Source organism: Aphelocoma coerulescens, chromosome 12, assembly GCF_041296385.1.
Source record: "Aphelocoma coerulescens isolate FSJ_1873_10779 chromosome 12, UR_Acoe_1.0, whole genome shotgun sequence".
NCBI classification, from domain to species: Eukaryota; Metazoa; Chordata; class Aves; order Passeriformes; family Corvidae; genus Aphelocoma; species Aphelocoma coerulescens.
In genome coordinates, this window is record NC_091026.1 from 9,360,437 (window position 1) to 9,383,064 (window position 22,628).

The 22,628-nt window shown below is 44.8% G+C and overlaps 1 protein-coding gene across 6 annotated transcripts in view; it reads left to right on the top strand.

Moving 5' to 3' along the window:
* Positions 1–22,628, top strand: part of FLNB (filamin B) — a 71,890-nt gene that overhangs the window by 31,132 nt on the left and 18,130 nt on the right. For 4 of the 6 annotated variants that reach the window (XM_069028085.1, XM_069028089.1, XM_069028086.1 and 1 more), the window contains exons 7-30: positions 132–294; positions 1,574–1,771; positions 3,472–3,609; positions 4,761–4,887; positions 5,435–5,571; positions 5,940–6,133; positions 6,453–6,566; positions 7,071–7,214; positions 7,532–7,655; positions 7,902–8,062; positions 8,586–8,676; positions 8,914–9,083; positions 11,228–11,345; positions 12,042–12,304; positions 12,920–13,517; positions 13,739–13,912; positions 14,291–14,453; positions 14,854–15,014; positions 15,829–15,996; positions 16,603–16,692; positions 17,496–17,619; positions 17,892–18,048; positions 19,617–19,806; positions 21,644–21,891. In XM_069028085.1, coding sequence (XP_068884186.1) covers positions 132–294; positions 1,574–1,771; positions 3,472–3,609; positions 4,761–4,887; positions 5,435–5,571; positions 5,940–6,133; positions 6,453–6,566; positions 7,071–7,214; positions 7,532–7,655; positions 7,902–8,062; positions 8,586–8,676; positions 8,914–9,083; positions 11,228–11,345; positions 12,042–12,304; positions 12,920–13,517; positions 13,739–13,912; positions 14,291–14,453; positions 14,854–15,014; positions 15,829–15,996; positions 16,603–16,692; positions 17,496–17,619; positions 17,892–18,048; positions 19,617–19,806; positions 21,644–21,891 — 4,215 coding nt within the window. The remainder of the gene's footprint in view (positions 1–131; positions 295–1,573; positions 1,772–3,471; positions 3,610–4,760; positions 4,888–5,434; positions 5,572–5,939; positions 6,134–6,452; positions 6,567–7,070; positions 7,215–7,531; positions 7,656–7,901; positions 8,063–8,585; positions 8,677–8,913; positions 9,084–11,227; positions 11,346–12,041; positions 12,305–12,919; positions 13,518–13,738; positions 13,913–14,290; positions 14,454–14,853; positions 15,015–15,828; positions 15,997–16,602; positions 16,693–17,495; positions 17,620–17,891; positions 18,049–19,616; positions 19,807–21,643; positions 21,892–22,628) is intronic. The other 2 variants (XM_069028087.1, XM_069028088.1) reach the window with 1 other exon arrangement.

Sequence of the window (22,628 nt, forward strand, 5' to 3'; positions counted from 1 at the left end):
TGGTCCCTCACCTTTGAGGGAAAGACTCTTTGTGTTAGGAATGTAGGTGCTTGGCCCTGCTCTTGGCTTTATGGTGGTGATCTGAGCTCTGCGTCTGCCTGGTGGTCCAAGCTGATGCTGTCTGTCTCTAGGTTTCAGTCCTGTTTGCTGGGCAGCACATCTCAAAGAGCCCATTTGAAGTGAATGTTGACAAAGCCCAGGGAGATGCAAGCAAAGTGACGGCAAAGGGACCAGGACTGGAGGCAGCAGGGAACATTGCCAATAAGCCTACCTACTTTGACCTCTACACAGCAGGTAAGCAGGATGAATGATGATGGAAATCCTGCCGTTTCCTCAAATGTGAGAACCTAAGGCCTTGGAGAAATAAAAAAGCTGAAAAGTGCATGAGGATTTGTAGCCCTATCAAGCTCATAGGTGAAATAACAGCTGGGCTGCTCTGAAGGCTTCAGGTGTGTATGAAATATTTGAAGTGTGGAGCTCAGCTGGGGCAAGAGGGTGCTAAGCCTGACCCAGAAATTTGCCATGAATTTGCTGGATGGCAGCAGTCAAGTCTCTGTCTGGTTTCTTTCCCTGACTTGTTTTAAACAGGAATGTGGCAGGTTGAACATAAATGTGAAGGATAAACTGTGAGCAAACTGTAAATGCATAGTGCGTTCTGTATTTAGCTCTACAGAAAGAACCTGCTGCAGTGTTACTTTGAGTTCATACTTCAATGATGAACTGGTTTCAACCTCTATTGTAATTATTAGAGGGCTACTATCTTCATTAGGGCATCTCCATCACATTATTTGTTACCTGCTATTAGGCCAATGCTGTAGCCTAGAGGAATGAGTCAATAAGATGCTACAAATGTTAATTCGTTTAGAACAATGTGAAACTACTTAGGGCAGTTACTTGTAGCGTTTAAACACCAAAATATGCTGAGTAGCATATTTTAAATTGCCTTCTGCCTGAGGGAGCTTAGGAATAAAATTAAATGTGGTTATAGTGAGGGAAGTACTGTGTTCAGCCTCTAATTGGGAGAGGGAGTGGTCTGAATCATGTAAAGACGTGTCTGGCCTCTGAAAGTGTATAGAAAACTGTTTTTCTTGGATGGTGAGTTGAAAAAGATGTGAGAGGAGCAGGTGTCTGAACAAAAGTGAATACATATAGTCCAGCAGAGAGGATCTTTGTCATACCAGCATTCATTTGTCCAATCTCTTAATCTAAACCACTTTAAAGCTTGAGAGATTGAACTGCCTGGTAAAGCTGTGGGCTGATCTTCGATAGAGGTGCTACAAGGTGGTAGCCATAGGGTAACCAGGCTGTGTATATTCAGTACTGTGTTGTGAAACCCTGTGGCTGGAGCAGCAGAGCCCTGTCAGTTTGACTTCATGGACATGCCACCATCCTGTCTTGCCCACTCCCTGCTCAAATGTTTGGTTGCTGTCAGCAAAAGCTGAACACAGAGACTGTGCCTAGCACTGGCAGCAGAGGATGGCTGGCTGAGCCCAGTCAGCTGGTGGTGGTCTGAAACACAGTGCCTGTTGCTACTGGGGAAGCCAAGGCTCAGCTGGGCTTGTTTCCTTTGCAGGTGCTGGTGTGGGTGACGTGATTGTGGAAGTGGAGGATCCTCAGGGGAGAAGCCTTGCTGAAGTTGTAGTGGAAGACAAAGGCAACCAAGTCTACCGTTGCACCTACAAACCTGTTCAAGCTGGTCCTCACATTGTCAAAGTGACTTTTGCAGGGGAGGCAATTCCCAAAACTCCTTGCACTGTTCTCGTTGGAGAGGGTATGTTTTTTCAAAATGCGTATAAATGTAGATGGCCACTTTTCTCCTTGGATGTGATCACAGAAAATGCTTGGATCTTGCCTTTTACATTCTCTGTACCTTTCAACATCTTGGTCCTGTTTCAGTGGATCACCTGGATACTCTGAGAGTAAACCAGTGCTCTCTAACAGTAATATGGCTTTTGTTGCTAGTTTCCTTTCTGCCTAGACTTACAAATGTTAAGCTGCCCTTTGTATTTTTTTGAGTAATTTATGTAGCTATGCAGTGTCTTGCTGTTTTCCACCCTTGTTCCTCAAATGACTATATTTACTGTTTTCCTCCTTAACGGACACCTAATTTGCTTTCTGTTCCATCCTTACGTGCTCCTATGCTTTTAGATCTCTGCTCATCTCTCCTGAGCTACCCTCCATTTGTGGAATTTTGGACTTCACTGCTAATGGCTTCATAGTTGGTAAGAGGTGTGCAGGATGCTCCGTCATGTTTGCTTTTTGTAAGCTTCTAGCCTGCAGCTTGTCCCAGCCAAAAGGGTTTTTGGTTTTGTTGGGACTGGGGAGGAAAGTTGCAAGCGAACTGAAGCTTTGTGTGACCCAGTCAGTGAAACTGGCTTAACCACAGGCTGCCTGACGCAGCTGTGTAAGTGCTCTGCAAGCTGTTCCCACTCCACGTCAGCCACGCTCCTGTGTGTTCCCACTGAGCTTTCAGAGCTGGCAGATGGCACACGATCCCTGCTCACACCGTCCGGTATAAGATATAGGGCGATGTTGGCTGCTGCAGGGGTGAGGGGAAAACCTGTAAGCTGTTTAGTGAGTGAGAACCTAACAAGCTGCTTGACAGACTTGTGCTCCTGCTGTAAGCACAGTGTGTTTGGGGAAAATGCATGTTTGGTTTACAGTGCTGGGAAGCTGTGGTTGTTTGTAAGTCTCTTCAAACCTCTCAAGTCTCTGGCGTTGAAGACCTTATGACAGCTGGGATTGTGTAATGAAAACTGTTCATAAGTGTGTGGTACTTTATTTCTGCAGCCACTCTGCGGGTCCAGAGAAGTGCTTGGAGTAGAGAGGCCAAGATCAGCCTAAGCCAAGTGTAATCTCCTGCCCCTACCCATGGCTGCTTCAGTCTGCAGAGGGCTTGGTGGCTTTGCTTCTGTGAAAGTGTGAACTGTGACAAGCAGAGGGGCCTTGATGTGACGTCTTTTAACAAAGCACAGGCAAAACTCAGCTTTGCTAATAGCAGTTATCCCAGTCATGTGCTTCTCAAAGATCAGCACAATAATACTGTTCACTGGGGCTTATCTGCAAAAGGAACCCTTCACCCCACGCTGCAGTGGGCCTCAGTGTGAAAGGCGTCAGGAAGGTTGTGTCTGTAGTAAATATCTCTATGTGATAGCTGTGTAAAAGTCTTGTATTGATAACTGGCACTGAATTGAAAAGCAGCAGGGCTTCAGTGTTTGTAACCATTCTAAGAAATGGCCTTGGAGGGGGTCCGTGTTGCCTGGCTGCACCAACTGCTACTGCCTAAAAGCCAGGGGGCATAGACAGTGGCTGGGCAGACTCCTGTCTGTCTGCCTTAATTCTATAACCTTGTGCTGAAAGCTAAGCTGTGGTTGCCCTGAGTCAACATTAAACTAAAGGCTGTCCCACGCTGGCTAGGCTACCTGTATGTTGAGATCAGAGACAGTAGTAATGCCTGAAATTGCCTTGCAGCTTGCAACCCCAATGCCTGTCGTGCCACTGGTCGAGGTCTGCAGCCCAAGGGCGTCCGCATCAGGGAGACGGCCGACTTCAAGGTTGATACAAGAGCAGCAGGGAGCGGAGACCTTGGAGTGACTATAAAGGGACCAAGTGAGTGCTGGAGTGAATCTGTGCTGTGCGTGTGTTTTGGAGAATGGAAAGGAGCAGAGCCTGGGAAAAGGAAGAGCAGGAAGAAGATGGTGTCCTGATGGAACTGATGGGATCTGTATAAAAAGCCAGATTTCAGAAGGGTTTATTGTTACTTTGTGTCTAGCGGGGAGGTTTTGATCTGCAGGGCTGGTTAAGATTGTATCTGGTTTTAGTTCTTTCCATTTTAATGCGTCAGTTAGCAAAACTGAGGAAATCCATGCATCTGCCTGCCATGGCCTCTAAGCTTTATGGGTACACATTGCATCTTCATCCAATCTGTGGAAGCAAGTCACATACCAGGGTCTGTGGCAGGATGGAAATCCTGCTGTCATAAAGCTGGGACTGGCTCAGAGCAGTATTCCTGGTGGCACAAGCTGCTTGGGCACACAAGCGGGGGAGGAAAGGAAACCTATAGGCTGACAGAGACCATGTGTCAGGATCTATGCCCAGGTGCCTTGGTGTGTCCTGAGCTCTGGATGTGGCCCCTCTGCCTGGCAGGCTGGGAGGATGGGAGCACAGGAGCCGCTGGCTCATGCAGCTGCCAGCAGCAGTCCTGTGTGGTACTCTGAGCCCGCCACCTCCCCCCGCCTGGGGCAGCACTCAAAGGTGCATTGTATTGCCTTCACCTCCTCCACACACACACACAGAGCTCTGACTGTGTGGCTTCATGAGGCTGGGGGGAAAAAAGCAACAGACGTATCGATGTAAATTTTAGCGTATTAAGCTTTTCTTCCTAAATTCTTCATCTTGAAGAAAATGAAAAGTAGGCATTCCCTGCATACTTGTGGTTACAAAGTCTGACGAATGTTAAGCTTTTTTGTTTTAACATATGACACGCATCATACTGCAGACTAAGAAAATAAAACACAAGGGAACTTATTAAATCTGGTAACTTAAAATACTTTCTGCTGTATTTCTTCTGGAAGTGTTTGCTGTCTTTGTCCTAGAGGGCAGCTAGAACTAACTTCCCTTATAACCTGACCTTTTTTTTTTCTGGTGGAAGAAATTTATTCTTGCAAGCTAAAATAAATACTAGAAAACATGAACTTGTCTGAGTAATTGAAAGCAGGATGGAAACTGTTAAGTTTAATGCTGAACTGATCTTTCAACAGAGGGCTTGGAGGAGTTGGTGAAACAAAAAGGCTTTATGGATGGTGTATATGCATTTGAATATTATCCAGCTACCCCAGGGAAGTACGTTGTCACGATTACATGGGGTGGACAAAACATCCCAAAAAGGTGAGTTAAAAGTAGCTTTTTGGGCATTTTTGTGTCCTTCCGTGGGTTGTGTAGCTGGTGGGCTTTTAAAGCAACGCTGACCTTTGAGAAAGCAATGGGGAGACAAGTCAGTGGCAAATTGTTGTTGTAACGTTTTATTTTTAACAGCCTGTTTTAGGGCTGCAGCAGCTTGACAAAGCTCTGAAGGGTGATTTGCATCAGTCTTTCTAACCCAAAATCAAGAACAAAAAAAACTAATAAAACATGGTGGATCATGCAGCTTGGACTTTGCTGTAAAATTTTGAAGGGATATGTTATTTCAGTGTCCAGGGCTATAGCAAGCAGAGCAAGTATTTGACACGCAGGATTTGTGGTGGAAGATGTAAGAACATGATGGGTTGGATGACCTCTCTGCTAGAAAGACACTCGGCTGGGCACTGTGCCACCACATGGTAGCATCTATTAATTTGGAAAATCCAACATAAAGCCTCATTAAAATGCCTGGGAAAAAACATGGATGCTATATTTGCCCTCATTTCTAATGCCATGCTTCGTTTTTCTATTGTAGCCCCTTTGAAGTTCAAGTGGGTCATGAGGCAGGTCCTCAGAAAGTGCGAGCCTGGGGGCCAGGACTGCATGAGGGAATTGTGGGCAAGTCGGCCGACTTCGTGGTCGAGTCCATTGGCACAGAAGTTGGCTCTCTTGGTATGTTACTTGACTTAGTTTCCCTGAAATATTTGCATCTTGCAATGCCAGCAACGAACTCATGAGAAACAATAGGTTTCCCAACAGTAAAAAAAAGATGTCTGTAAGATGTGTGGTCTAAACAGAAACGTCTATCAGAGTATCAAAGGCAAGTCCTAGAGACAGGAGTATGTGTGATGGAGAGTGTTAATCTGTGCTTTTGTGGGATGAGATCCAGAAGGGAATGATGGATGATGGATTATCTCCTGGATTGCTGAAGGGTGATTGAGAGATCAGGCATGGTTATGGCTAACAAAAAGCTATTTGTGGAAGTGGTGTTAGCAGCCACCACAAACCTAACGTGAGGAACCTACTTGTTCCTTTTTCAGGCTTTGCAATAGAAGGCCCTTCTCAGGCTAAAATTGAGTGTGATGACAAGAACGATGGCTCATGTGATGTGAAGTATTGGCCCAAAGAGCCTGGTGAATATGCTGTGCACATCATGTGTGATGATGAGGACATAAAAGACAGCCCTTACATGGCCTTCATTCGCCCAGCTTCAGGAGACTTCAACGCGGATAAGGTGGGGCATAGAAGTTCACCCATGGCATAGCACATCTTTGGTGTAACTACAGTAGAGATGTTTCTGAAGGATTCTGGTAGCAGACTCTTAAGCTACCTCTGCTTAAAGCTCTGAATTTGCCAAGATATTACCCAGCCAGATATTCCCCAGCTTTTTCTAATAACACTGTTGTGGTTTTGATTTAATGTAATGAAAACTTGCTGAAGTAGTATCACATGCTTCATGGGGTTTGTGGAGGGGGCAGGTCTTCATACATAAATCACTTAGTTTTGCTTCTCTTTCTGAACTGCAAACTAATACTCTTGAGGTGCTCTTTTAGGTGAAGGCTTATGGCCCGGGCTTGGAGAGGACTGGCTGTATAGTGAACAATCCTGCTGAGTTCACAGTTGAAACGAAGGACGCTGGGAAAGCACCTCTGAAGATGTATGCACAGGTAAAAAGCCAAAGGCAGCTGTGTGAAACTGCAGCAAAAGGGCTTTAATACTGTTTAGAAAAATGCCTTAAGTATTTCTACTTGCTTACATGCCACTTAATTCTGGGCATGTATAATTCACTCCCAGCTCTGTGCTTTGATCTGTGTAATGTAGTCAGGCAACAACTGAAGACAAAGTGACTTCTCTGTGGTGTATGAAGTACATGGCTTTGCTTCCTTACTTGGAGTCTCCTCAGCAAAGCAAGGTGTAGTTTCCTTGAGTTGTCATTTGGAAGCACTGAAGTGTCTCTGAACCTGTGAATTTTCTGTGTGTTGTAGGAGGGTGTATGAATGAGCAAGTGTTAGATGAGGAAGACTTAAAGGAGTGTAAATTTCACATTTCTTCAGTATTTCTGAGCTGCAGTTCTGAAAAATCTGACACATTTTGGAACAGTCTTGGGCTGTTCAAACTATGCAAACATACTTGAAGTGCCTGAACTTTCTGCTTGTATTACTGCTTTTTAGGATGGAGAAGGAAATCCTATTGATATCCAGATAAAAAGCAAGCCTGATGGTGTGTTTGCCTGCTCCTACGTGCCAGTTAAACCAATCAAACATACGATTTCTGTTGTCTGGGGAGGAGCCAATGTGCCCAATAGCCCATTTAGGGTAAGTACAGAGATAGTTCTTAGTTCTAGCCAAATAGGACATTGGTGCTCACAACTACTTATTAGGATGATAAAACCCTTCTGTGAATTTCAAGGTGTGCCCTTCTGCTCCATGTTTTTAGGAATCTATCCACTTGTATAAATCTTTCTGTTTTTACAAGCTCACATGGTGGTCTCCTATCAGCCCAGCTGCAGCCTGGGATATTTGGGGCCATTCATTTGCATCTGTTTTCCTGTAGCTCCAAACAATGCTCTGACTTGGCTATGATCTTGAATGTGACAGGGATGTGCGATTCTGACCCTTGTGAATTTGTGTAGGTCCTTATAGGTCAAGGGAGTCATCCTCAGAAAGTCAAAGTGTTTGGACCTGGTGTGGAGAGAACTGGCCTGAAAGCAAGTGAGCCGACCCACTTCACTGTAGACTGCACAGATGCAGGAGAAGGTAAAGGCAGCCAGGGCTGTTCTGTGGTATCAGAATCACAGGTCATGCAAGGAGGGGATTATGTACTGTTCCATGCTGATTTTCCTTGTTTAGTGGAAAAACCTTGGAAGCAGAACATTGCAGTGAATTGTGATCTGGTCTGTTACATTAGTTAACATGGTGACTCAACAACTAGAAATGGGAATAGTCTGGCTGTTTGGCTGGTAATGTCTGTCCAGTAGCAAAACCTCCACTTGCTTTTCCTAGGTGATGTCAGTGTTGGAATTAAGTGTGATGCTCGTGTGGTCAGCAATGAGGAAGAGGACATAGATTTTGACATCATCCACAATGCTAATGATACGTTCACAGTGAAATACTCACCCCCTGCTGCCGGGCGCTACACTATTAAAGTGCTTTTTGCAGGAGAGGTTTGTAATCTTCATTTTGTAGCCTGATGTTTCTAGAATCTGTTTATCTGCTCTTTGATCACCATGCATGTGTCAGTTCACAGCTGGCTCCTTCCATGTCAGTTCACATGCACTTTGGTCACTGTTTCTGTAACAGTGTAAAAAACGGAAACTTCTTTTGTGATACTTGGAGAGGAGTTGGCTGGGGACACTGAAGTTTAAGTGCAATGTGTTGGACTGGCATAATGAGTGTGGTCTCCATGGTGGGGCAAGGCTGCTTTCTAAAGGAAAAAAACCTAAGTGACTTTTCAAAGAAAATAAGGGAAAAAAGTTTTCCTTAAAAATAAAAAACAGAGAGGGACAAAATTCCAGCTGTTAACTTTGCCCTAGATTTTGAATTATACTACTCAGTAAGGCAGTGTTTAAGTGAGGTGAAATTTTACTCAAGATGCTGGAATTAGAGCAGAATTATTTTAAAATTGTTATCTAATTTTGGCTAGTGAAGAGTGACCTGGTTATTTTTGGGGTTGTATTTCTGTTGCAGGAAATTCCTGCAAGCCCATTCAGAGTGAAAGTGGACCCCTCGCACGATGCCAGCAAAGTGAAAGCTGAAGGACCTGGGCTGAACAAAACTGGTGAGAGTTGGGTTCATGTAGTGTGGCCAGTACTGGACCATGAGGAGCTGTTGTAGGGTGGTCACAGCCTGGCCGAGCAGTGCTGGGGTGCAGCAGCAGGGTGTGGTGTCAGGCAGTTGGAAACAATGCCTTTCCTTTGGCATTTTTCTTGACTGGGCTTTATTGGTACTGAATGCTTCTTGAGAAGAGTTTCTGTGTGTGAACTGGGTGTAAATTACAATTAACATATTTCTTTAGGTGTGGAAAATGGCAAACCAACACACTTCACTGTGTTCACCAAGGGAGCTGGAAAAGCACCACTGGATGTGCAGTTCAGCAGCTCAGTGCCAGGAGAGGCAGTGATGGATCTGGATATCATTGACAACTATGACTATTCCCACACTGTTAGGTACACGCCCATACAGCAGGTAGGTCCGACTCTTGTAGCAGTACAGGAGTGAACAACTCATGTTGCTGTAGTGCAATGACCTCCCTCCCTAGTACCTGTGCACAGACAGAAAAGCAGAAAAAATTGGCAGGGTGTCCTGTTCCCCTAGCCTGCAGTACAATCAGAATTGGAAAGGGGTAATGCAATTTTTCTGGTGTAGTTATTGATAGCTTGCCACTGTTTTATTTTCTGTGGAAAAGAGAGATATTGAAGTGGTAACACACAGCTCACATCGCCGTTCCATACCTTATCAGTTGAAGAGGAAAGGTGACAAAGCTTCTCAGACTCCACAATGGAGCTGACTGCTGCCCCAGCTGCCCTGGGCTGCCACAGTCCTGCAGAGTTGGGGTTGTGGTGTGCTGCCTGTCAGCAAGCTGCTCATATCAGGAGCTGGAGTGCAAACCTGAGCAGGGACAAAAAGAAGAGTTTGGGTGATGCTGCACTAGTTCCCAGTAGAAAAGTGAAGTTGTTGGTGAGAAGGGAAGCTGAGCTGCAGATTAAATGTATCAAAGTATTTGTCTGCAGTTGAGGTTTGCCCTTAGGTTGAAAAAAATTGAGTCTGACTTGATTTCACAGAGAGATACATTAAAGAGCTGAAAGTGGAAGCTGCTAATAACTGGAAATATTTTTCCTTATGCTGTACTTGCATGTTTGTAAAGGGCTGCTAAACACCAGAATGCATGAATCTTGTATTTCTGAGGACATAGGTGCTCTGGTGCTGAGATGAAAGTGTTTTGCTGCTCTTGTTCTCCTGAACAACCAAATGAGCTACTACGTCATCTACCCCAGCTTCCTTGAATGGAGCTATGTAAAAATGGACTGATAAGGAAGACTGCAGTATTATTTAGCTGATAATGCTGGATTAGAATTCTTGGAAGCACCATAGAGCTAGCATTTGTTTTTGGATAAAGCAGTTGCATGATCTCAGGATATGGCTGGCGTGCCTGTTTGGAGAGGCTTTGCTTGTTCAGTCAGGGTTGGTATGCAGAAGGGAGCACTCCTCTGTACTCCATGTGTTTATGAGCAGTACCAGATTGCTGTGTTTCACCTGAAAAGCACTGGTGAAACAAGCTAGGATGCCCAAACCAGGTTTCTCACTTGGGTCTTCCATCTGGAGAAGTACCATGGGTCATGGAGGAGCTGTTGGCTTACAGGAGATGCTTGCGGATAGCAGTGGCAGGAGAGCAGTGGTTAAAGAGGTGAAGATAGACTGCTCAGTGAGTAGAGTAGCCTCATTGTCCCTCCACGCTGTGAGCACATGGGTCTTTCCTGGACCCTGTCTTGCTCAGGTTCCTAAGCAGTAGCTTATGAATGAGACTCTGGACTCTTCAGAGCAGGGGAAGGATGGAGTAGGTAGTTAAATTCCTGAGGGGCAGCGTCAGCCGCAGAGCAGCCTTGGTTTAATGCTGTTTATTCGGCCTTATCTATCTCGTGGTGTTGCTACAGCTACCCATGTGTGTGTTTTCTAAAAACAACCAAAAATAATCATGGAAGCTATTCACTAGCTTGCATGAAACATCCATGATTATTTCATTTGGGAGCCGAACCAGCCAAGAATGAAAAGTAAGCAAACAGTGAATATAGCTAAAATATGGACTGCGGTAGGAGAGAATAAAAGGAGCACACATCATGGGGCTGGAGCTTGCCATGGCTGTGCAGCATTCCAGCCAAAATACACAAGAGCATTAATCTTTCTGACTTGTAGAGCTTAAACCCGTGGTATTTCAGATGCTGTAATAATACGGCCTCTTTGCAGTCTTAGCTTTGGCCTCTCCATGTGGTGGAAGGGGATACCTGGTCTGGGGCAGTGGGACATTCATTCAGCTGTTGGATCTGAGCGCTGGGAGGGTGGGAGCCAGCCTGAGCTAGAGCCCTTGCCAGGCAGCTTGGATATAGTCTAATTAAATGTTGGAAAGAACTGTCTTTTTCTCTCTTCCTGTATTAAATAAAAACCATTTAGTACTTTGAAGGGCTGCAGTGGTGTGAGAGCTTTAGTGTCCATAAATCAGTAAGTTTGGCTGTGGCCAGATAAAATGGATTAGTTGATGTGGTTATGTACTGCTTGGGTGTTGGTGTGTCTGTACGAAGTGGGGAACTGAGCTAATTTGTAAATTCTCCAACTAGGGTCCAATGAAGGTTTTGGTAACTTACGGTGGTGATCCTATCCCTAAAAGCCCTTTCACAGTGGGCGTTGCTGCTCCGCTAGACCTAAGCAAGGTTAAGGTCAATGGACTCGAAAACAGTAAGTACCTGTGGGCTGGAAGCCTCTCAAGGGTCTCTGGAGTCTCGGTGATAGGCAACATGTCCTGCTGGAACAGGAGCCGGCAAAACAATCTCATTTTTAACTTGCTACAGCTGGGCATCAACCAGCTCCAACTTTATAACTCGACCACTCAGTCCTCATGAGGACTGAATTTTAATTTAGATTTTTTTTTTCTTTTTTGCAAAGATTACATAGTTATGTAGACAAAATGTGTGTTTGGGGTTTGGTCCTTTGTGGTGAACAGAGCTGGATGCTTCACCAGGCTGAGCACTCACTGATGAAATCTGTTTCCCTGAGGGCTAGATGGCTGTTTGTTTAAATGTGTCAGACTGCTACAGTGCACACTGTCATTCTTACAGTCTTTTTGTTTTCCTAAAGTGGAAGAACTTAAGGCAGTGAAATATGTTGCTTTCCTGAAATGAGCCTCTGATACTGTCAGGCCACATCTTACAGGCTTGTTTTCCCCCGTAGCTTTGTAGCATCAATTAACTAAAGCATTTGATTTCAGTTGGGGGTTTTTTTGTTTGGCTTGGGAGGGTTTTTTGCTTGCAGAGGGATGTAAACTGGGCAGGGGCCTGGCAATACCTGCTCCCTCAGTGATATGTGCATGGGAGATTCCTTGGACCACTGTCTGATGTTAAGTAAGTAATGTAATATGGGTTTTGTCTTTTTCAGGAGTGGAAGTAGGGAAGGATCAGGAATTTGTAATTGATACCAAAGGAGCTGGTGGGCAGGGTAAACTGGAGGTTAATATTTCCAGTCCTATGAGGAAGGCTGTGCCATGTCTGGTGGAACCAGTTCTGGGTAAGGAGTGCAGCACTGCAAAATACATCCCACGGGAAGAAGGACTGTATGTGGTGGATGTGAGTTATGATGGCAACCCAATCCCAGGGAGCCCCTACACTGTGGAGGCCACATTACCTCCGGACCCCTCCAAGGTGAGTGAGTGGTATAGGGCTGTAACAGCAACTGATACCTGAAAACTGAATTGTGGGCTATTGCATGAGACTTGGCTTGATCTTGGCCAAAACATACCCCAGAATGGCCTTACTCAGAGCACTCAGTGATTCCTTTTGAAGCCTCTAGGACTTGTAGATTTCATTCCTGTAACACTGTATTTGAAAAAACCATTGAGCTAATAAAAAATATGGCAAGCATCCTGCATAGTGTGGTAAACTTAAGCTTTGCTCCTAATTTAATAGGAATCTTTCTGATAAGCATCTCTGATATATTAAGATACTTTTTTCTAAGGAAATATGTTTCAAGAAAAACATGTGTCCAGCCATCAAATAGTTTAAAATTTCCACCTTTTATTTCCCACGGCTATATAAAAACAGCTATGGTGAAATTATAAATATCCTTGCCTAGAAACCTCTTTGGAGGAGAAGTACCCACTTTACAGTAAAAATGGGATGAGTGGCAAGGAGACAGTGCCTTCTGTATGTTTTTAAGAGCCTGTTAATTGAGTCCCACATACAAACAAGTCTAACTAGGCAGTCTTCTGGCAATAACATGGAAAAGGCAGTTTAGCTCAACTGCATATTCTCTTCTAGGTAAAAGCTCATGGTCCAGGTCTTCGAGGTGGCCTCGTTGGAAAACCAGCCCAGTTCACAATAGATACTAAAGGGGCAGGAACTGGAGGTTTGGGTTTGACAGTAGAAGGCCCATGTGAAGCTAAAATTGAGTGTTCGGACAATGGTGATGGAACCTGCTCTGTCTCCTACCTGCCTACGAAACCTGGAGAGTATTTTGTAAACATCCTCTTTGAAGAAGTTCACATTCCCGGTTCACCCTTTAAGGCAGATATAGAAATGCCATTTGATGTCTCTAAAGTCATTGCCACAGGCCCAGGTCTGGAGCGTGGTAAAGTAGGTGAGGCAGGGCTGCTGAATGTCGACTGCACGGAAGCGGGCCCTGGGGACCTGCGGGTGGACATGGTGTCAGATACTGGCTCCAAAGCTGAGGTCCAGATCGATGATAACAAAGATGGAACCTATGTCGTTACCTACGTGCCTCTCTCGGCTGGCATGTACACAATCAAGATGAGATATGGAGGAGAGCAAGTGCCTAAATTCCCAGCCCGGGTCAAAGTGGAGCCAGCTGTGGACACAAGCAGAGTTAAAGTGTTTGGGCCAGGAGTGGAAGGAAAAGGTGAGAATAATTGTTGTTATCAGAGTTTGTAGGACTTGCAGTTCTTTTTGAGTATTCTGAGCATTGAAAGTTGTAAAAGCCTTGCATGTTTCCATGGTGATCCTTGGACAGGAGGGAGTCTCATGTTCCCAACTAAGTTGTTTATCATGCCGCTTCACGAAATGTTTGTTGTTGGGAATATATGCACTTCTTGAAGTGACTCTTCAAAATGTTTTCTGCAGACGTCTTCCGAGAAGCTACAACTGAGTTCACTGTGGATGCTCGACCTTTAACAAAGGCTGGTGGTGACCACATCAGGACACAGATCACGAGCCCATCTGGCTCCCCCACAGACTATCTCATCCAAGACAATGCCGATGGAACATATTCAGTGGAGTACACACCATTTGAAAAGGGTAACCGCAGGACTTGTTTTCTTTTACTTGAAAGGGGAAAACCGAGAGCAAGCAGCTCTTCTGCTACTTTCATTTGGCAAACCCCTGAGGTGTGCCAGTAACTTGTTGGCATCTTTGCAAGAGGTCTGCCAGTAGAGGAGCTAGTTCTGCAGGGAGTAGCTCTACTTGAACTTGAAGAACTGACTTTTACAGTAACTTGGCTTTAAAAGAACAGCGTGTAGATGGCATCTCAGTTACAAAACACTAGTGAAGTCTTGTGAAATGCAGAAGGAAACACTTACCCATAAACTGACATTTTAGTCTGTAGCATCTTGTAGAATGATGTTAAATGATGAGCATGTTTAGGGAATTCAGAAGATGTTTCTCTCTTCTTAACAGGTCCGCACACAGTCAGCGTGACGTATGATGGTGTGCCTGTGCCAAATAGTCCCTTCAGAGTGAATGTCACAGAGGGCTGCCATCCATCACGTGTGAAGGCCCAAGGACCTGGACTCACAGAAGCTTTCACAAATCAGCCAAATGCCTTTTCGGTTGTCACCAGGTGACAGGGCCTGTTTGATCTTGAAGGAATATCTGGGGCGGGGGGGAGGGAGGGGAGGAAGAGTGTAGTGGTGTGCGCAATGCAGGATGCCGAACTCCATACAAATATTTATAAAAAGGCTGAGCTGTATCCTGCTGATGACTGTGTGCTACCTCATCATCTACTCTGCTCTGCAAACATTTGACATTAGGGATTGATAGTTACTGAGGAGAAAGTTCTAGGAAAATGTGAATGAGCTAGTACTGAACAGCTTTGCCTGCCAGCACATGCTGAAGGCTGAACATCGCAAGTCAGGACACCATATTCCCAGAAAGGATGAAAATGCAGCCAGAGCACACGAAGGCTACAAAGCTGCCATTAGAAGCAGGTGATTCTAACAATGTGTGTTTCTGTCTTGCAGAGGGGCAGGAATTGGTGGCCTTGGAATAACTGTTGAAGGACCTTCAGAATCTAAAATTAGCTGTAAAGATAACAAAGATGGGAGCTGCAGTGCCGAGTATATTCCTTATGTTCCAGGAGATTACGATGTTAACATCACGTATGGGGGAGAGCATATTCCTGGTAAGAGCTCTTGCTCAGTGGCTTTCAGAAGAGGGAAGAAGTCAAACTAAGGACTTGGAGCTCTCAGTTAGCTGAATCTCCCTTGTGCTATGAGATGTTGATGTGATTTTGACTTTCTGCTTTTCCTCAGAACTCAGGCAGAAAAGGCAGTGGCATTTGCTCAAGTGGGTACAGATGAGTGGGACAGGGAAAGGGACACTAACCCTTGACAAATAACTGGTCTTATGCACAAGTGGTGTGTAATACTTTAGGTCATGAAAATAGCCCTTTAGTATGTGGGTACATAAAAGATCCTATTCTGCAGTAAGAGGGTCTAATGGGTGATCCTGTCAGGGGGATTTTATTAAACACTTCAATTTTTGGTCACTGCAGAAAGCATAGTAACTGTTCCCTAAACGAGACATTTACCTGTGCATGCCTTGCATGTTGCATGTAAATTGGATGTTTCCTGTTGGTCCCATTCTCTTTGTTGACTTACTCAACTTGGTAAGATACAAAGGAAACGCATTGCCTCCATGATGCTTCATTTGCCCTTCTGGTTTCTTTCAAGTTTGCTATTTTTCCTGAGGTGTGAGAAGCAGATGGATCACAACAGAATTGTTGTCAACAATTCTGTAAAAATGTAGAAGCACCATCACTATACTTCTGACTTTTGCAGAAGCAGAGGGATAGTGTGGAAGCTGTGGGGTTGTCATTCCTGCCTGCAGCAAAGGGATAGTAATAAAACAGCCTAAGGAAAAGTGGGGAAAAAAGACCTTTTGTTCTCTGTAACTGTTAACTTCTTGTGTTTAACACTTGCTATGTCAACTTCCAGGCAGTCCTTTCAAGGTTCCTGTAAAGGATGTTGTGGATCCCAGCAAGGTGAAGATAGCAGGACCAGGTCTAGGAACAGCTGTTCGAGCCAAAATCCCCCAGTCCTTCACTGTAGATGCCAGCAAGGCAGGAATAGCACCTCTTGAGGTGGTGGTGACGGGACCCAGAGGTAAGAATCAAAGTATTCCATCTGACTGTGCCCATATCTGTATTTGGGCAGGTAACATGGTCCTGGCCCTGCTTGCAAGGGTGGCAGTGCCACTTGAATGAGCATTTACCTCTGTTCCTGTTCATCTGGCATGTGCCCCTTGGCAGCTGACTCACGTGTCATGCTGTGAAAGGAGAGCTGTGTCCTGGGTGGTGCTGCTTTGGACAGTGTCTTTGATGGCTTTAGCCTAATCTTCAGGGCTGGGAGAAGTGATGTGAGTAACCATCACTGGTAAACAATTGCGTGTTAAGTTTTAGACATCAAAAAGTAAATCCACAGTCTAGCATGTGAGCAGTGACTTGGGAAACCTGTGTCAGTGTATTGCAGGAGTCTCTGAATCATGGTGAAACTTCTCAGTGGTCCCCAGAGAGCAGCAAGGCCCTTGAGTGATAGCATTAATGGTGTTTGCATTAACCTAGAAAGCCGTGTCTCAGTGGCACAATATCTTGGCAGTGAGTACCTGTTGGCTGCCAGTCTCACCTTGCTGGGAGGTGAGAGCTGCCTCCCCATTGGAGTGTCAGGTCCCGCTGTGCAGGTGCCCCGCAGGTAACACTTCTTTAATTCTAGCGGATGAGACGGATTCCCAGGGATGGCGCTCCCCATTGAAAGCAATTTCGGATTTCTTTAAAGGTGGTCCAAAGGGTGACACTGAGACAGGTTTGAACTCTCACTAACTACTGGCAATTTTGGCTCTTGGAAATCCGGTTAGCAACAGCAAGAATCATCTGGAGGAGGGAATGGGAGCCAAAGGTGTTGCTTTTAGGCTGTGCATGGCAACTGTATACGTTTCTTTTGTGCTTGCTTTATTACTAATCCTTTCTATATTTTAAAGCCGACTTGTAATTGTAGGCTGCTTTGTGTGTTGATCTGAACTGATATGTCACATAATCTGTTGTAGATTTAGCTTAATGCAAATTGAAATGATTGATCCTGCTTTCTTAGTTCTTTGGCAGCTTGCAGGGTGTTCCTGCCTAGGCAGCAAGCCTGCCTTTCCAAACACCTGATTGTGAAAGACTCAGCTGGTGAATGCTATACACCAACTGGCTTTAGGGCTCAATTCTGTGCTGTGAATCCCAGTAATAATAAGTAATCTTGCAAATGACAGTTCAGACAATTATAAGCATTACTAATTTTCTGTCTTGAAAGATCTTCAATGCACTTTTAGCAATTGACCTAGACTGTACTGAAAGGCAGATCTTTCTCCCGTATTTTCATGCTAGCTTCTGTTTACAGCAAGAAGATGGGAGCCCAGAGAGCAGTGGATAACAAATCTATCTCAAGTCAATGGCTTTGAATACAAAATAAGGGAAACTGATCATTGATCCATGCCTGTTGCTTTCATTAAAAAAAACCATTGAAATTTAGCTTGTTGCCAGCTGTAAATGAGCAGTGCATCTTTGTGCAGCAGATGACTGTATTTTAATAGCACAGCTGAAAAAACCATTTGTTGCTTTTTTTAGGAGTTGTGGGACCTGTTAATGTGGTAGACAATGGAGATGGCACCCACACGGTGGTGTACACCCCTATGCAGGAGGGACCCTACATGATCTCTGTCAAATATGCTGATGAAGAGATTCCTCGAAGGTAAGGTGATGAGAGAAACTTTGGAGAACTGAAGATTTAACAATCCAATTGTGTTCTCCCAGCACACGAGCACCATTTAAGGACTGGCTGTGGTCCTTTCTACTTAACCAGTGCAGTTTCTTGCACAACTTCAGGGTTCAGTGATATTTTGAGCCCACTGCACCTGCAGCAGACACTGTAGGTGGAGTGTATCCACATGTACCTCAACGTGTACTGCAGCAACTAGCAGCCATTGACTTGGGAGGAGGGGAAATAATGGGTTTCTCTTTAAGTCCCTTCAAGGTGAAGGTGCTTCCTACATATGATGCTAGTAAAGTGACAGCAAGTGGACCAGGGCTCAGTTCCTATGGCATTCTAGCCAGCCTGCCTGTGGAGTTTGCTGTGGATGCTAAGGATGCTGGGCAGGGACTTCTGGCTGTACAGATCACGGTGAGTAACAAAAGCAAGGAAACATGTTTTCTAGGTGGGCATGAGTCTTTCCTTTCAGAAGTGTCCACAGCTTTATCCTCACATACCCAGTGTCCTGGAGACTGGGCTGCTGACTGGACGCTAAGGTTTGGTACAGGAGAGTCTTGCACTCTGCATTTGTGGAGCTCTTGAGAGTGCTTTTGTGAAACTTCTGTCTTAAAGTCATCAGCTATGCTCTGTTTGGCTCTTGCCTAACCTTACACTCTGCAAATGCCCAAAATGAGATAAATAGTCGCTTGTAAGATTATGAAAACACATTGAAATGGAATAACATTTGAAATGGAAACGGTGTTCTAGCAGTGTATTTCAGCAAGGCCATGAGATAATGACCACTCTGAGCATCACATTATGATGTCTCTCAAGGTTGCCAGAAGTCATAAGTTGCTTAAGGAGATACTGCAGGAATGTTTTGATTTATCTTTGTTACTACTCTTTCTGAAGTTTCTGGTGCCTGGACTCTGTGGCCTCAGCAAAAAGGTGTCTGGTTAGTGGACCATAAAGCACATAGCTCAGCTCTGGCATGCCGAGGTCACGGCATGGCTGGTTGTACTGGCCCTTCTGCATTCTTGTTCCTGTCCTGTCTCAATGCCTGCTCAGGTGCACCAAAGCAGTTGCCATTATTCTGCAAGTGTGCTCTTAAAGGATCCAAAATGCTTATCAGAGCTCCCAGCCTGGCTGCGGCTTTGAAGATCCAGTTCCACAAGTCTGATACAGTAGAAGTGCATAGGTGATCCTCCTGGCAGCATTTGTTTGTTTCTTGTTCTGAGCTGTTGAATGTCAAACGTTTCACAAGCGTTCCTGAAAGAAGTAAGCTCTTTTGTGCTGTACCTAAAATCTCAAGTCCTTTGCAGCTTATACTGTAGCCCAGGCAGTGTTAAGTTATAAAATACAAAGTGGAGTCAACATGTGATTCCCTGTAAGCGGGCTTGGAAGACTTTTTAAAATGCTTCATGCTTTGCAGCTGATGAGAAATGGTAGTTGAAGGGACTGCACAGACCTGCTTTTAACTGTAGACTTTGCAGTGTGCCAGCAGCAGGATGCCTCATGCAGGAGGGTTGATAGCAGACTCCAGAAATGCTTCCCTCTCCCTTCTGACCTGCCAGGGAGCAGCTGCCCAAGGCTACCCAGTGCTTACTCAGGACAGAGCTGCACAGTCTGACTGCCCATCTGTGCCTCAGGGACCTGGGAAGTTTTCTTCATTTCCAGTAGCAGTATGACAGTGAAACCCAAACTTCTTACAATTAATCTAAAGCTTATTAAAATGGCTTGCTGCTCTTATAAACATTCTCATACCAACCAAAGAGTAGTTAATGATACCCCTGATTGTTTTATAGTGGTCTGATAACCTTCCTCCTCCTAATAGTCTACTTTTCTTACTAGTCTTAGAGCAAAATATATTTAAACTTCAAGAAGCTGCAATTCTGTATCTGTTTGAGACCACCTAAGTATGGCTATGAACAGATTTGATGCCTAGCTAAGGAAATTCAAAACTTTCATAGTGCCTAAATCTTCTGGTTTGCATTCCTCAGGACCAAGAGGGCAAACCCAAGAGAGTGGACATTCATGACAACAAGGATGGCACTTACACAGTCACCTATGTCCCTGACAAAACAGGCCGCTATACAATTGGCGTTAAGTATGGTGGAGATGATATTCCAGCCTCTCCCTATCGGATCCGGGCATCTCCAGCTGGGGATGCCAGCAAGTGTTTGGCCACGGGTAAGTGTTTGACTCCTCTCTTTGCTGTTGTTCTGGGTGTAAAGCTGCCTTCTGAACAGTGGATCTGATGGGTGTAGAAGACGTGCTTGAGACCTGTGTAATCTGGCTGCTCATACAGAAGGGGTTTTCCTAAAGATAAAGAAGTGTCCACCCTGTGGGTGAGCAGGGATCTGTTGCAGCCTCTAGCAAAATCTGTCAAACTGCCTGGGCTGTTACAAACAGCCAGATGCAACTGTCTGATGCTTATTTTGGCATCAATAAATTTATCTGAGAGCTTCAGTGAGGTTGATTTAAAAATAACACATATGTGTGTGTCCACTGCATCATGCTTCTTGCACAGTGAGTGTTGCAAGAAGCTTTTCATTCCAAGCTAAAACAGAATTATTTCCGAGGATGTACATAGCTGGCCATGTGCTTCTATATTAGCAAACTTTGTTCAGGCTGGGTGTTATTAGTGGAGATTTCTGCTGCTTTTCTGTCTGGTCAAGATTGGCCTGGGTCTGAACAGGCTTTTGGGAAGGAGAGAACCTAAAGATAAGATATTACTATGACTCAAAAAATCATTGCCTTGGTGTAGGGGAGGGACTCCAAATTTGTTGCTGTAGGAGCACACAGCTTTGTCCCTTACCAGTTCTAAGGATGGGTGTTCATCACATGGCTTTGGGCTGGTCACTGTGGCATGCTTCCACCTCCCAGGAGGCTGTGACAGGGAGCAGAAGTGACAGGAACTAGTTACAAGAATGCCACTGAACATTATTTGTTCTACAATCAAGAGACTTAAATAAACTAGGCAAGGCCAAATTGAACAGGGAAACCTAATCTGTTGTTGTAGACCTGTGAGAGTGTGTGGGCATTGTGCTGGACCTGGACATTGTGCAGTTAGAGTGCACCTGAAGCCTGTCCAGGAGCTGGCTGCTTTCAAGTTGTTTTAAACAGAAATACATTCCTGACACAATGGAAGAAAAAAGAGGTATCCCGTTTGCCTCAAAATTTGTTTAAAAGATGCCTTAATGGGTAAATCTGATACTCTTCCAAGTAACTCAAGTCACTAACTATTCAAAGTAACCGAGATGGAGATTACTGCCAGATGCCAGCTAAAATTTCCCTTTTCCAAGAAGTGCTTCTGATTCACTGCTGTAAAGCTGAAATACAATCACCTTAGGAGTAAGTGCTGGAGTACTGCCAAGGTATTGGTTTGTTGCCACTTGAAAATGAGCCATTACCTGGTAACAAGTGCAGGTCAGAAGCAGGAGTATTCAATATGTACTACTGCAAATAAGACATAATAGTTCTTATTTAAACACAGTGTTCTTCAAGCTAGATCTGATTGCTACAATTTTAGCATTGTTGCATGATGTTTTTTTTGGGATGTGTGGCAGAACAGTGGAAAATTGTTTGTGGATAATGGTGGAGGAAATGTGGCCATGGCTGCTACTGTGCCTGCCCTTTTACAGCTGCTTACACAGGGAGGTTTATGTTAAAGCAGTGCAGCCAAGTTGCTGGCTGGGCAGAAGAAAGTGCATTTGGCTCTGCATAAAGGAGTAGGATGATAAGAGTATGGGTTAAGGCATTGCTTTCTTCAAACTTAGCTTTTTTCCTCTCTGTTCCCATCCATCCTCTCTGATTGCAGAGGAGAAGGAGAGCTGGTAGCCAGCTCTCGCATACCACTGTGCTGACCAATTTAACAAATGTCCCTTGTTGTACATCTGCTCCCAAACCCACATCTGTAACTTCCCGGGACCAATGTCTTGGTGCCATGCTCCCCAGGCGCCTTGCAGGCGGCCTGCCTGAGAAAACTGTCCTCTGAACACTTTCAGTAATGAAAACTGCCTTGTAGGTCCTGGAATTGCACCCACTGTGAAGACTGGTGAGGAGGTTGGTTTTGTGGTAGACGCCAAATCAGCAGGGAAGGGAAAAGTGACGTGCACCGTCCTCACGCCAGATGGGACAGAAGCTGAAGCAGATGTTGTTGAAAATGAGGACGGGACTTACGATATCTTCTACACTGCTGCCAAACCAGGAACCTATGTGATTTATGTCCGCTTTGGTGGGGTGGACATTCCCAACAGTCCTTTCACTGTCATGGTAAGCCAGTTCTGCTCCAGAAGTCCCTCCCACTCAGATTCCTGCTGCCATGTTTTATTTAGCGATAGGTTAACTCTGTGTGTAAATGTTTGTACAGACATTTATTAGGCTGGCAGGAGCTAATGAATCCTTGTTCCTTGCAGAGCTTATTTTGAGCAGGCAATACGGTTAAATGAAACGGGATAGAAGCCATCAGAGGATGAAGACTTGGCTTTTCTGAAGAAATTTGTTTTTCATTTCCTGACCATGTAGTTATTTTTCTAAATGATGTAAGGGTGGTTGTAATCAGCTTCTACAACTAATTACGTTAGCCATTGTCAGATACAGTGCTCTGCCTTCTCTGTCTCTCACTTTTTATTACGTTGACCCCAAAACAAGGAACGGTCTGCTAACAGATCCCAGGGAAGCAGACTGTTAGCTACACTTAAAAATTATTTGTAAGTGCTGGTTAAACTGTTATAGCCAAATTCCCCCTCCTTCTAATTATCTTCTTTCCAATGTGCAGTACTCCACATTTAGCAAACAATACCCCAGCCCCCTGAGGAGCAGACTAGGTGCCTCTCAGGGCTCACAGAAGCCCTTCTTATGAAGAACATCTCTCTGTGTTGGCAAAACAATTCCTGGTCTTGTAATCTCAGTCAAAGCAACCTCTGGTGTGTCTCGGTCTGTGAAATCGCGGGACTGTACTTGTGCTGAGTCCAGATGGAGCTCATGAGCAAGTCCTTGGGGCCAGCAAC